Genomic DNA, 15,739 nt, shown 5'->3' with positions numbered 1-15,739 from the left:
TAAGTGATTATTCAGATTTGATTTCCTTGTAGAATGCTGGGGGAATTTTAGTTGTATGAATTTATTTTGTATTTAAATAGGTACAATTGAACCCTTCAGAAGTAATACAAGGTACAGAAAGTATACAAAAGTTTTTAGACTATTTGGATCAATTTATGACCCCCCAAAATATTGAACAAGCCCTACCCCCGTCAGATGTAGTAGGAAATATACGATTTTCCCACCCTACTCTGTATGTATTTCCAGGAGGTCAGGGGGATTCTGCTCTTTTCGGTATTAATGGCTTTAACATGTTAATAGACGGTGGTTTTAGTTGGAAGTCCTGTTTTTGGGATTTTTCACGTCATTTAGACCGCCTTGACGCAATTCTTATCACACGAGTAAGTGATGAAAACTCAGGAGGCGTAGCGGCGTTATTACAAAGAAAAACAATGAGCTCCGTATATCCTCAAATAGGGCATGTATTTGCTAATGTTCCTGAGCGAATTCATTCAAAAAATGAAGAAAATGAGGAATCTCAAGACTCTCTCTTAATAGACGTGATAGATCAAGGTGCTGGAATGTTGGAAAATTTGAGAATATTGAATCTCAAACCACAAGTCTGTCTACGAGATAATAATAAAATAGCTGATCCAATTCAATTATATCATAAAGTGGGTCAAGGAAGACTCGTGATGTACGTTATAAATCCAAGTAAGGAAGCAAAGGAGCTTAAAGAGTTTATGACCAGGTGGAACGATAATTCTAAAGCGTTGGGTAAATTTAAATCCGGTATTAATGTTGATGGAAGAGAACTTTGGCTTCCTCTTGCCAATTTAGTATCCATTTGTGCATTACTTGTATGGATCCCTGATAATCCAGAGCATACAATTACAAGGCTATTATTTCCCGGAAGTACCCCACAAAATAAAGTTATAAAAGGTTTGGAAAAGTTAAAATCATTGGAATTCATTCAGAAACCTGTGGTAACTCCTAAGTCTATGTCGTCAGGATTTGGCAAAATGGCTGAATCAAAACTACCAAATGCAAGGAAAAGTGCATCATCTGTTCCAGTGAACAATAATATGAATAATAGATTAAGTCGATCACGATCCAAAAGGAGACAAGAAACAGTGAGTTATGCTCTGACTGAGTCCTCAGTCAAATCAGCATCTACTACAACTACAGCTACCACTATGATTCATACAGGTAGACCAATAACAGAAATTAATAGAAAAGAACTTAAAAAAGGTAAAGGTGATCTTGATGATCATAGAGAAAAGGGTGATAAGGATAAACAAGACAAAGAGAAACAGGATTCAATCGAAAAAGAGTCCATCGACGAAAAGAAAGACATACTTTCTAATAAAGAAGTGAAGTCGGATAAATCTAATTTGGATTCATCTGAAAGAAAAAGGCAACGGAAGGAAGAAAAACTACGAAAAGCTAGAGAAGAGAAAAACAAACGTGATAAAGAACGGAAAGATAAGGCCGAAAAAGCAGAAAAAGAAAAAGCTGACAAAATTGAAAAAGAAAAAAGAATTGCTGCAGAAAAAGAAAAAAGAATTGCTACAGAAAAAGAAAAAAGAATTGCTGCAGAAAAAGAAAAAAGAATTGCTGCAGAAAAAGAAAAAAAAATTGCTGCAGAAAAAGAAAAAAGAATTGCGGCAGAAAAAGAAAAAAAGATCCAAGAGCTTAAAGACAAAAAAGATAAAGAAGAAAAGTCCCGAAGGCTCAAGAAAAAGTTAGAAGAGAAAGAACTAAAAGAAAAACAAAACTTGGCTGAAAACAGACAGGTTGTAAAAAAAGCAACCACAGCATCGCGTAGGGTTGCAACATCTACCACTAATAAAGAAGTTTCTAAGAAAGTCAAGAAACAGTCTGCATCCAAAACTAACAAGGAAGCAAGCAACAAAACCAAAAAAGCAGCTGATCAAAAGAAAATTGTACCTGATGTGACTAAAGCAGGAACAAAATTAGAGAAAATCTCTCAATTGAACGATAAAGAAGATTCGATAGTGGAAAAAGACCAAATTGAGGCAATGGAAAACCTTCCCATTGAAGATAATGACATTGAACCTGAATTGGAACGTATCAAGGATCAAGAAGATCCTGAGGATTTAATTAGAGAGCCAGATATTCAGGAAACACAACAAATAGTCATTCAAAGCTCTTTTGATCCAATTGAGATTTCAGAGTTACAGAAGGTTGCACCCGTTGATGGGCATCCAAATAATTTACCTTTATCAAAAGAAATTCCTACACAGCCAATTACATATCATCACATCAAAACTCCGGATGAAGTTGATGATTTACCGGAACATGAGGCAGTTGACCCTGAGATAATGAGTACTCCTCACGAAGAGGAAGAATCAAAAATAACAAATGATCAACAAGAAAAGGAGATGTGGAAATCCAAAAATCTTTTGAACGAAATTAATGAAATGGGCGACCATATAAGTAAGGTAAATAAAGGGAAAAACATAATAACACCAGAGTCAGACGGTGCTCAAGAGCAGAGAGAATTGTCAGAAGTTATATTGTCAGCTACACAAATGTCCAATATTTTGGATAAGTTGAAAATTCCAATGGAACAAGATGAGGTTGATTTTGTTCAATGCAAATCAAAATTACAAAAGAAAACACAGGAAATTGTAGAAAAAAAAGAAATAAATATTCTTGCGAAAGAAGACGAAAAAGTAATTGAAAAAGATATTATTCAAAAAGAAATGAAAGCTCCTTCCACAAAGGAAACGGAGATGGATAAAAAACAAGATGTAGAGGAGTCGAAGGAACCGGTTACTGATAATGAATATCAAACTTTATCTAAAAAAGATCTTGTAGACGAAAACAAAACAAATGTTCTTGAAGAAGAAAACAAAAAAAGTATCTGAAAAAGATAATACTAAAGTGGAAACGAAAGCCCTTTCCACTGGAGCTACCGGGATGGATGAACAAAAAGATATGAAAGAGTCAAAGGATCCTGTAACTGACATTGAATGTCAAATTCAATATACAAAGGATCTTGTAGACGATAAAGAAACGGAGATTCTTGAGAAACAAGACGAAAAAGAAACGGAGATTCTTGAGATACAAGACGAAAAAGAAACGGAGATTCTTGAGAAACGAGACGAAAAAGTATCTGAAAAAGATATTATCGACAAAAAAATGGAAGAACTTTCCATTGAAACTACTGAGATGCAAAAACTAAAAGAAGTTAAGGAGTCAAAGGAACTTGTTACTGATAATGAATCTCAAATTACATGTAAAAAAGATCGTTTCGACGGAAAAGAAACCGAAATTCTGGAAAAAGAAAACACAAAAGTAACTGAAAAAGATACCAACGTAAAGGAACCAAAAGCTCTTTCCACTAAACTTACTGATATGGATGAGCAGAAGGAAGTTCAGGAGTCAAAGGAACATATTCCAGATATTGAATCTCAAATTTCATATACAAGGGATCTTGTGGACGAAAAAGAAAAAGAGGTTCTTGAAAAAGAAGACAAAAATGGATCTGAAAAAGATATTATCGACAAAGAAACAAAAGCTCTTTCCACTAAACCTATTGATATGGATGTGGAATCGGAAGATAATGAGTTAACGAAACCTGTTGCAGATATTGAATCTCAAATTCCACTTACAATGGTTCTCCTAGACGAAAAAGAAACGCAGGTACTTGAGAAAGAAGATGAACAGGAACCTGAAAAAGATATCAACGACAAGGAAACAAAAGCAATTTCCTCTGAGGCTACTGAAATACATGAACAAAAAGAAATTAAGGAGTCAAAAGAAATTTATACTAAGAATGAATCACAAATTAAATCAGAACAAGATATCCTGGACAAAAAAGAAACAGAGGTTATTGAGAAAAAAGACGAAAAAGTTTGTGAAAAAGATAATATCGAAAAGGAAACAAAGGTTATTTCCACTGAAGACACAGTAACGGGTAAGCAAAAAGATATGAAAGACTCAAAGGAAATTGTAACCGACAACGAACTTCAAATCAAATCGGAAAAATATCTTTTAAACAAAAAAGAAACTAAGATTGTTGAGACAGAATATGAAAAACAGTTTGAAAAAACTACTAAAGCTAATGAACTAAATGAGCAAAAAAATAGTAAAGAGTCAGAGGAACCAGTTCCTGATAATGATCTTCAAATTCTAACAGAGAAGGATCTTGTTGACGAAAGAGTAGCTGATATTGTTGAGAAAGAAGACGAAAAGGTAGACAAAACAATATATCTTATGAGAGAAACACTTTCATCTCTTCAAACTGACGTCGACAAACAAGATCAAATTCAACCTTCATCTGAAAAAGAAATCTCTTGCATAACAAAAATAGATTTTCTAGAAAAAGATGGGAAAAAATTATCAGAAATAGAAATAACAGAACAAAAAGAAACAACTTCATCAATTCAAAAAACAGAAACAGATAAAGAAGATAATAAGAAATCAGAAGCAGTTTATACTAAAATTCAACCTCTATCTGCAAATGATATAAAAATCAAAGAAGAGATAGATGATCTTCAGAGAAATGACGAAGGAGAACCGAAAAAATATATTACTAAAAAAGAAACAATAGATTCTTCCATTAAAGCAACAGAGTTGGATAAAAAAGAGGCATTTGTATCAGAAGCAGTTGATTTTGCTAGCAAAATTCAAATTCCTTCTACAAAGGAAAGTGAAATCCAAGAACAAATCGATGTTCTTCATATAGACGACAAGAAAATATCAGAAAAAGATATTGCTGAAAACGAAACAATAGGATTCTTCCATTAAAGAAACAGAATTAAATCAAAAGGATGAATTAGTATCAGAAGCAGTTGATACCGATAGCAAAATTGAAATTGTTTCTAAAAAGGAAAGTGAAATCCAAGAAGAAATCGATGTTCTTCATATAGACGACAAAAAAGTATCAGAAAACATATTGCTGAAAAGTAGAAACAATAGATTCTTCCATTAAAGGAACAGAATTGAATAAAAAGGATGAATTGGTATCAGAAGCAGTTGATACTGTTAGCAAAATTCAAATACCTTCTATAAAGGAAAATGAAATCCAAAAGAAATCGATGTTCTTCAGAAAGACGACAAGAAGGTATCAGAAAAATATATTACTGAAGAAGAAACAACAGATACTTCAGTTAAAGAAACAGATTTGAATAAAAGGATGAATTAGTATCAGAAGCAGTTCATGCTGATCCACAAATTCAAATTCCTTCTAAAAAGGAAAGTGAAATAAAAGAAGAAATCGATGTTCTTCCGATAAACGACAAAAAAATATCAGAAAAGATATTACTTAATGAACAAACCATAGATTCTTCCATTAAAGAAACAGAATTGAATAAAAGGATGAATTGGTATCAGAAGCAGTTGATACTGATAGCAAAATTCAAATTCCTTCTACAAAGGAAAGTGAAATCCAAGAAGAACTCGATGTTCTTCATATAGATGACGAAAAAATATCAGAAGAAGATATTATTAATGAACAAACAATAGATTCTTCTATTAAAGAAACAGAATTAAATAAAAAGGATGAATTGGTATCAAAACCAGTTGATACTGATATCAAAAATCAAATTCCTTCAACAAAGGAAAGTGAAATCCAAGAAAAAATCGATGTTCTTCATATAAACAAGAATAAAGTATCAGAAAAAGATATTACTGAAAAAGAAACAATAGATTCTTCCATTAAAGGAACAGAATTGGATAAAAAAGATGCATTGTCATCAGAAGTAATTGATATTGATACCAAAATTCAAATTCCTTCTACAAAGGAAAGTGAAATCCAAGAAGAAATTGATGTTCTTCATAAAGACGACAAGAAGGTATCAGAAAAAGATATTACTGAAGAAGAAACAATAGATTCTTCCATTAAAGAAACAGAATTAAATAAAAAGGATGCATTGTCATCAGAAGTAATTGATAATGATACCAAAATTCAAATTCCTTTTACAAAGGAAAGTGAAATCCAAGAAAATATCGATGTTCTTCAGATAAACGACAAGAAAGTATCAGAAAAAGATATTACTGAAGAAGAAACAATAGAAACTTCCATTAAAGAAACAGAATTGAATAAAAAGGATGAATTGTATCAGAAACAGTTGATATTGATATCAAAATTCAAATTCCTTCTACAAAAGAAAGTGAAATCCAAGAAGAAATCAATGTTCTTCAAATAGATGACAAGAACGTGTCAGAAAAAGATATTACTGAAGAAGAAACAATAGATTCTTCCATTAAAGGAACAGAATTGGATAAAAAGGATGAATTGGTATCAGAAGCAGTTGATACTGATAGCAAAATTCAAATTCCTTCTATAAAGGAAAATGAAATCCAAGAAGAAATCGATGTTCTTCAGAAAGACGACAAGAAGGTATCAGAAAAATATATTACTGTAGAAGAAACAACAGATACTTCAGTTAAAGAAACAGATTTGAATAAAAAGGATGAATTAGCATCAGAAGCAGTTGATACTGATCCACAAATTCAAATTCCTTCTACTAAGGAAAGTGAAATAAAAGAAGAAATCGATGTTCTTCCGATAAACGACAAAAAAATATCAGAAGAAGATATTATTTATGAACAAACCATAGATTCTTCTATTAAAGAAACACAATTCAATAAAGAGGATGAATTGGTATCAAAACCAGTTGATACTGATATCAAAAATCAAATTCCTTCAACAAAGGAAAGTGAAATCCAAGAAAACATCGATGTTCTTCATATAAACGAGAAGAAAGTATCAGAAAAAGATATTACTGAAAAACAAACAATAGATTCTTCCATTAAAGGAACAGAATTGGATAAAAAAGATGCATTGTCATCAGAAGTAATTGATATTGATACCAAAATTCAAATTCCTTCTACAAAGGAAAGTGAAATCCAAGAAGAAATTGATGTTCTTCATAAAGACGACAAGAAGGTATCAGAAAAAGATATTATTGAAGAAGAAACAATAGATTCTTCAGTTAAAGAAACAGACTTGAATATAAAGGATGAATTGGTATCAGAAGCAGTTGATACTGTTAGCGAAATTCAAATTTGTTCACCAAAGGAAAGTGAAATCCAAGAAGATATCGATGTTCTTCAGATAGACGACAAGAAGGTATCAGAAAAAGATGTTACTGAAGAAGAAACAATAGATTCTTCAGTTAAAGAAACAGAATTGAATAAAAAGGATGAATTGTTATCAAAAGCAGTTGATACCGATAGCAAAATACAAATTCCTTCAACAAAGGAAAGTGAAATCCAAGAAGAAATCAATGTTCTTCAGATAGACGACAAGAAGGTATCAGAAAAAGATGTTACTGAAGAAGAAACAATAGATTCTTCCATTAAAGAAACAGAATTGAATAACAAGGATGAATTGTCATCAGAAGTAATTGATATTGATATCAAAATTCAAATTCCTTCTACAAAAGAAAGTGAAATCCAAGAAGATATCGATGTTCTTCATATAAATGACAAAAAAGTATCAGAAACAGATATTACTGAAGTAAAAACAATAGATTCTTCCATTAAAGGAACAGAATTGGATAAAAAGGATGAAGTGGTATCAGAAGCAGTTGATACTGTTAGCAAAATTCAAATACCTTCTATAAAGGAAAATGAAATCCAAGAAGAAATCGATGTTCTTCAGAAAGACGACAAGAAGGTATCAGAAAAATATATTACTGAAGAAGAAACAACAGATACTTCAGTTAAAGAAACAGATTTGAATAAAAAGGATGAATTAGCATCAGAAGCAGTTCATGCTGATCCACAAATTCAAATTCCTTCTAAAAAGGAAAGTGAAATAAAAGAAGAAATCGATGTTCTTCCGATAAACGACAAAAAAATATCAGAAGAATATATTATTAATGAACAAACAATAGATTCTTCCATTAAAGAAACAGAATTCAATAAAAGGATGAATTGTATCAAAACCAGTTGATACTGATATCAAAAATCAAATTCCTTCAACAAAGGAAAGTGAAATCCAAGAAAAATCGATGTTCTTCATATAAACGAGAATGAAGTATCAGAAAAAGATATTACGGAAAAAGAAACAATAGATTCTTCCATTAAAGGAACAGAATTGGATAAAAAAGATGGATTGTCATCAGAAGTAATTGATATTGATACCAAAATTCAAATTCCTTTTACAAAGGAAAGTGAAATCCAAGAAAAAATTGATGTTCTTCATATAGACGACAAGAAGGTATCGGAAAAAGATAATACTGAAGAAAAAACAATAAAAACTTCCATTAAAGAAACAGAATTGAATAAAAAGGATGACCTGATATCAGAAACAGTTGATACTGATAGCAAAATTCAAATTTCTTCTACAAAAGAAAGTGAAATCCAAGAAGAAATCGATGTTCTTCAGATAAACGACAAGAAGGTATCAGAAAAAGATATTACTGAAGAAGAAACAATAGATTCTTCCATTAAAGGAACAGAATTGGATAAAAAAGATGCATTGTCATCAGAACCAGTTGATACCGATATCAAAATTCAAATTCCTTCAACAAAGGAAAGTGAAATCCAAGAAGAAATCGATGTTCTTCATATAGACGACAAGAAGGTATCAGAAAAAAATGTTACTGAAGAAGAAACAATAGATTCTTCCATTAAAGAAACAGAATTGAATAACAAGGATGAATTGTCATCAGAAGTAATTGATATTGATATCAAAATTCAAATTCCTTCTACAAAAGAAAGTGAAATCCAAGAAAATATCGATGTTCTTCATATAAATGACAAGAAAGTATCAGAAACATATATTACTGAAGTAGAAACAAAAGATTCTTCCATTAAAGGAACAGAATTGGATAAAAAGGATGAATTGGTATCAGAAGCAGTTGATACTGTTAGCAAAATTCAAATACCTTCTATAAAGGAAAATGAAATCCAAGAAGAAATCGATGTTCTTCAGAAAGACGACAAGAAGGTATCAGAAAAATATATTACTGAAGAAGAAACAACAGATACTTCAGTTAAAGAAACAGATTTGAATAAAAAGGATGAATTAGCATCAGAAGCAGTTGATACTGATCCACAAATTCAAATTCCTTCTAAAAGGAAAGTGAAATAAAAGAAGAAATCGATGTTCTTCCGATAAACGACAAAAAAATATCAGAAGAAGATATTATTTATGAACAAACCATAGATTCTTCTATTAAAGAAACAGAATTCAATAAAAGGATGAATTGGTATCAAAACCAGTTGATACTGATATCAAAAATCAAATTCCTTCAACAAAGGAAAGTGAAATCCAAGAAAAATCGATGTTCTTCATATAAACGAGAAGAAGTATCAGAAAAAGATATTACTGAAAAAGAAACAATAGATTCTTCCATTAAAGGAACAGAATTGGATAAAAAAGATGGATTGTCATCAGAAGTAATTGATATTGATACCAAAATTCAAATTCCTTCTACAAAGGAAAGTGAAATCCAAGAAGAAATTGATGTTCTTCATATAGACGACAAGAAGGTATCGGAAAAAGATATTACTGAAGAAAAAACAATAGAAACTTCATTAAAGAAACAGAATTGAATAAAAAGGATGACCTGATATCAGAAACAGTTGATACTGATAGCAAAATTCAAATTTCTTCAACAAAAGAAAGTGAAATCCAAGAAGAAATCGATGTTCTTCAGATAAATGACAAGAATGTATCAGAAAAAGATATTACTGAAGAAGTCACAATAGATTCTACCATTAAAGGAACAGAATTGGATAAAAAAGATGCATTGTCATCAGAACCAGTTGATACCGATAGCAAAATACAAATTCCTTCAACAAAGGAAAGTGAAATCCAAGAAGAAATCAATGTTCTTCATATAGACGACAAGAAGGTATCAGAAAAAAATGTTACTGAAGAAGAAACAATAGATTCTTCCATTAAAGAAACAGAATTGAATAACAAGGATGAATTGTCATCAGAAGTAATTGATATTGATATCAAAATTCAAATTCCTTCTACAAAAGAAAGTGAAATCCAAGAAGATATCGATGTTCTTCATATAAATGACAAAAAAGTATCAGAAACAGATATTACTGAAGTAGAAACAATAGATTCTTCCATTAAAGGAACAGAATTGGATAAAAAGGATGAAGTGGTATCAGAAGCAGTTGATACTGTTAGCAAAATTCAAATACCTTCTATAAAGGAAAATGAAATCCAAGAAGAAATCGATGTTCTTCAGAAAGACGACAAGAAGGTATCAGAAAAATATATTACTGAAGAAGAAACAACAGATACTTCAGTTAAAGAAACAGATTTGAATAAAAAGGATGAATTAGCATCAGAAGCAGTTGATACTGATCCACAAATTCAAATTCCTTCTACTAAGGAAAGTGAAATAAAAGAAGAAATCGATGTTCTTCCGATAAACGACAAAAAAATATCAGAAGAAGATATTATTAATGAACAAACCATAGATTCTTCTATTAAAGAAACAGAATTCAATAAAGAGGATGAATTGGTATCAAAACCAGTTGATACTGATATCAAAAATCAAATTCCTTCAACAAAGGAAAGTGAAATCCAAGAAAAAATCGATGTTCTTCATATAAACGAGAATGAAGTATCAGAAAAAGATATTACTGAAAAAGAAACAATAGATTCTTCCATTAAAGGAACAGAATTGGATAAAAAAGATGGATTGTCATCAGAAGTAATTGATATTGATACCAAAATTCAAATTCCTTCTACAAAGGAAAGTGAAATCCAAGAAGAAATTGATGTTCTTCATATAGACGACAAGAAGGTATCGGAAAAAGATAATACTGAAGAAAAAACAATAAAAACTTCCATTAAAGAAACAGAATTGAATAAAAAGGATGACCTGATATCAGAAACAGTTGATACTGATAGCAAAATTCAAATTTCTTCTACAAAAGAAAGTGAAATCCAAGAAGAAATCGATGTTCTTCAGATAAATGACAAGAACGTATCAGAAAAAGATATTACTGAAGAAGTTACAATAGATTCTACCATTAAAGGAACAGAGTTGGATAAAAAAGATGCATTGTCATCAGAACCAGTTGATACCGATATCAAAATTCAAATTCCTTCTACAAAAGAAAGTGAAATCCAAGAAGATATCGATGTTCTTCATATAAATGACAAAAAAGTATCAGAAACAGATATTACTGAAGTAAAAACAATAGATTCTTCCATTAAAGGAACAGAATTGGATAAAAAGGATGAAGTGGTATCAGAAGCAGTTGATACTGTTAGCAAAATTCAAATACCTTCTATAAAGGAAAATGAAATCCAAGAAGAAATCGATGTTCTTCAGAAAGACGACAAGAAGGTATCAGAAAAATATATTACTGTAGAAGAAACAACAGATACTTCAGTTAAAGAAACAGATTTGAATAAAAAGGATGAATTAGCATCAGAAGCAGTTGATACTTATCCACAAATTCAAATTCCTTCTACTAAGGAAAGTGAAATAAAAGAAGAAATCGATGTTCTTCCGATAAACGACAAAAAAATATCAGAAGAAGATATTATTAATGAACAAACCATAGATTCTTCTATTAAAGAAACAGAATTCAATAAAGAGGATGAATTGGTATCAAAACCAGTTGATACTGATATCAAAAATCAAATTCCTTCAACAAAGGAAAGTGAAATCCAAGAAAAATCGATGTTCTTCATATAAACGAGAATGAAGTATCAGAAAAAGATATTACTGAAAAAGAAACAATAGATTCTTCCATTAAAGGAACAGAATTGGATAAAAAAGATGGATTGTCATCAGAAGTAATTGATATTGATACCAAAATTCAAATTCCTTCTACAAAGGAAAGTGAAATCCAAGAAGAAATTGATGTTCTTCATATAGACGACAAGAAGGTATCGGAAACAGATAATACTGAAGAAAAAACAATAAAAACTTCCATTAAAGAAACAGAATTGAATAAAAAGGATGACCTGATATCAGAAACAGTTGATACTGATAGCAAAATTCAAATTTCTTCTACAAAAGAAAGTGAAATCCAAGAAGAAATCGATGTTCTTCAGATAGATGACAAGAACGTATCAGAAAAGATATTACTGAAGAAGTCACAATAGATTCTACCATTAAAGGAACAGAGTTGGATAAAAAAGATGCATTGTCATCAGAACCAGTTGATACTGATAGCAAAATTCAAATTCCTTCAACAAAGGAAAGTGAAATCCAAGAAGATATCGATGTTCTTCATATAGACGACAAGAAGGTATCGGAAAAAGATATTACTGAAGAAGAAACAATAGATTCTTCCATTAAAGAAACAGAATTGAATAAAAAGGATGAATTGTTATCAAAAGCAGTTGATATTGATATCAAAATTCAAATTCCTTCTACAAAAGAAAGTGAAATCCAAGAAGATATCGATGTTCTTCATATAAATGACAAAAAAGTATCAGAAACAGATATTACTGAAGTAGAAACAATAGATTCTTCCATTAAAGGAACAGAATTGGATAAAAAGGATGAAGTGGTATCAGAAGCAGTTGATACTGTTAGCAAAATTCAAATACCTTCTATAAAGGAAAATGAAATCCAAGAAGAAATCGATGTTCTTCAGAAAGACGACAAGAAGGTATCAGAAAAATATATTACTGAAGAAGAAACAACAGATACTTCAGTTAAAGAAACAAATTTGAATAAAAAGGATGAATTAGCATCAGAAGCAGTTGATACTGATCCACAAATTCAAATTCCTTCTACAAAGGAAAGTGAAATAAAAGAAGAAATTGATGTTCTTCCAATAAACAACAAAAAATATCAGAAAAGATATTATTAATGAACAAACAATAGATTCTTCCATTAAAGAAACAGAATTCAATAAAAGGATGAATTGGTATCAAAACCAGTTGATACTGATATCAAAAATCAAATTCCTTCAACAAAGGAAAGTGAAATCCAAGAAAAAATCGATGTTCTTCATATAAGACGACAAGAAAGTATCAGAAAAAGATATTACTGAAAAAGAAACAATAGATTCTTCCATTAAAAGAACAGAATTGGATAAAAAAGATGACCTGATATCAGAACCAGTTGATACCGATATCAAAATTAAAATTCCTTCTACAAAAGAAAGTGAAATCCAAGAAGAAATCAATGTTCTTCATATAGACGACAAGAAAACATCAGAAAAAGATATTACTGAAGAAGAAACAATAGATTCTTCCATTAAAGAAGCAGAATTAAATGAAAAGGATGAATTGGTATCAGAACCAGTTCATACTGATATCAAAATTCAAATTCCTTCAACAAAAGAAAGTGAAATCCAAGAAGAAATCGATGTTCTTTATATAGACGACAAGAAAGTATCAGAAAAAGATATTACTGAAAAAGAAACAATAGATTCTTCCATTAAAGAAACAGAATTGAATAAAAAGGATGAATTAGTATCAGAAGCAGTTGATACCGATACCAAAATTAAAATTCCTTCAACAAAGGAAAGTGAAGTTCAAAAAGAAATCGATGTTTTTCATATAGACAACAAGAAAGTATCAAAAAAAGATATTACTGAAGTAAAAACAATAGATTCTTCCATTAAAGAAACAGAATTAAATAAAAAGGATGAATTTGTATCAGAAGCAGTTGATAATGATAGCAAACTTCAAATTTCTACTACAAAAGCAAGTGAAATTCAAGAAGATATCGATATTCTTCAGATAACGAGAAGATGCTATCAGAAAAACATATTACTGAAGAAGAAACAATACATACTTCAGTTGAAGAAACAGAATTAAATAAAAAGGATGAATTGGTATCAGAAGCAGTTGATACCGATAGCAAGATTCAAATTCCTTCTACAAAGGAAAGTGAAATCCAAGAAGAAATCGATATTGTTCAGATGGACGACAAGAAGGTATCAGAAAAACATATTATTGAAGAAGAAACAATAGATACTTCAGTTAAAGAAACAGACTTGAATATAAAGGATGAATTGGTATCAGAAGCAGTTGATACTGTTAGCAAAATTCAAATTTGTTCACCAAAGGAAAGTGATATCCAAGAAGAAATTGATGTTCTTCATAAAGACGACAAAAAGGTATCAGAAAAAGATATTACTGAAGAAAAAACAACAGATACTTCAGTTAAAGAAACAGATTTGAATAAAAAGGGTGAATTAGTATTAGAAGCAGTTGATACTGATCCACAAATTCAAATTCCTTCTACACAGGAAAGTGAAATAAAAGAAGAAATCGATGTTCTTCCGATAAACGACAAAAAAATATCAGAAGAAGATATTATTAATGAACAAACCATAGAAACTTCCATTAAAGAAACAGAATTGAATAAAAAAGATGAATTAGTATCTGAAACAGTTGATACTGATCCACAAATTCAAATTCCTTCTACAAAGGAAAGTAAAATAAAAGAAAAAATTGATGTTCTTCCATTAAACGACAAAAAAATATCAGAAGAAGATATTATTAATGAAGAAACAATAGATTCTTCTATTAAAGAAACAGAATTAAATAAAAAGGATGAAGTGGTATCAAAACCAGTTGATACTGATATCAAAAATCAAATTCCTTCAACAAAGGAAAGTGAAATCCAAGAAAAAATCGATGTTCTTCATATAGACGACAAGAAGGTATTGGAAAAAGATATTACTGAAGAAGAAACAATAGATTCTTCCATTAAAGAAACAGAATTGAATAACAAGGATAAATTGGTTTCAGAAGCAATTGATATTGATAGCAAAATTCAAATTCCTTCTACAAAGGAGAGTGAAATCCAAGAAGAAATCGATGTTCTTCAGATAGATGACAAGAACGTATCAGAAAAAGATATTACTGAAGAAGAAACAATAGATTCTTCCATTAAAAGAACAGAATTGAATAAAAAAGATGCATTGTCATCAGAACCAGTTGATACTGATATCAAAATTCAAATTCCTTCAACAAAGGAAAGTGAAATCCAAGAAGAAATCGATGTTCTTCATAAAGACGACAAGAAGGTATCAGAAAAAGATATTACTGAAGAAGAAACAATAGATTCTTCCATCAAAGAAACAGAATTGAATAAAAAGAATGAATTAGTATCAGAAGCAGTAGATACCGATAGCAAAATTAAAATTCCTTCTACAAAGGAAAGTGAAATCCCAAAAGAAATCGATGTTCTTCATATAGACGACAAGGAAGTATCAGAAAAAGATATTAATGAAGTAGAAACAATAGATTCTTCCATTAAAGAAACAAATTTGAATAATAAGGATGAATTGGTATCACAAACAGTTGATACTGTTAGCAAAATTCAAATTCCTTCTATAAAGGAAAATGAAATCCAAGAAAAAATCGATGTTCTTCAGATAGACGACAAGAAAGTTTCAGAAAAACATATAACTGAAGAAGAAACAATAAATACTTCAGTTAAAGAAACAGATTTGAATAAAAAGGATGAATTAGTATCAGAAGCAGTTGATACTGGTCGACCAATTCAAATTCTTTCTACAAAGGAAAGTGAAATCAAAGAAGAAATTGATGTTCTTCCGATAAACGACAAAAAAATATCAGAAGAAGATATAATTAATGAAGAAACAATAGAAACTTCCATTAAAGAAACAGAATTGAATAAAAAGGATGAATTAGTATCAAAAGCAGTTGATACTGACCGACAAATAAAAATTCCTTCTACAAAGCAAAGTGAAATCCAAGAAGAAATCGATATTCTTCTTAAAGACGACAAGAAAGTATCAGAAAAAGATATTACTGAAAAAGAAACAATAGATTCTTCCATTAAAGGAACAGAATTGGGAT

At 30.3% G+C, this 15,739-nt stretch overlaps 2 protein-coding genes across 2 annotated transcripts in view; both read left to right on the top strand.

Moving 5' to 3' along the window:
- The window catches only part of futsch, a 44,258-nt gene extending 30,404 nt beyond the window's left edge, over positions 1-13,854 (top strand). The window contains exons 5-13 of the mRNA XM_071893522.1: positions 81-2,865; positions 2,918-4,203; positions 5,388-5,574; positions 6,120-6,671; positions 6,771-7,769; positions 8,415-8,545; positions 8,618-9,046; positions 9,406-9,456; positions 9,528-13,854. Of these exons, the coding sequence (XP_071749623.1) occupies positions 81-2,865; positions 2,918-4,203; positions 5,388-5,574; positions 6,120-6,671; positions 6,771-7,769; positions 8,415-8,545; positions 8,618-9,046; positions 9,406-9,456; positions 9,528-11,639 (8,532 nt within the window). The 3' untranslated portion in view covers positions 11,640-13,854. The remainder of the gene's footprint in view (positions 1-80; positions 2,866-2,917; positions 4,204-5,387; positions 5,575-6,119; positions 6,672-6,770; positions 7,770-8,414; positions 8,546-8,617; positions 9,047-9,405; positions 9,457-9,527) is intronic.
- The window catches only part of LOC139907243 (uncharacterized), a 26,759-nt gene continuing 22,743 nt past the window's right edge, over positions 11,724-15,739 (top strand). Inside the window, 4 exon segments of the mRNA XM_071893521.1 lie at positions 11,724-11,740; positions 12,024-12,700; positions 12,918-13,247; positions 13,646-15,738. Coding sequence (XP_071749622.1) covers positions 11,724-11,740; positions 12,024-12,700; positions 12,918-13,247; positions 13,646-15,738 — 3,117 coding nt within the window.

The sequence above is a fragment of the Lepeophtheirus salmonis genome, chromosome 14 (genome assembly GCF_016086655.4).
Source record: "Lepeophtheirus salmonis chromosome 14, UVic_Lsal_1.4, whole genome shotgun sequence".
NCBI lineage: Eukaryota > Metazoa > Arthropoda > Copepoda > Siphonostomatoida > Caligidae > Lepeophtheirus > Lepeophtheirus salmonis.
This window is presented reverse-complemented; position numbering and strand designations above follow the sequence as displayed.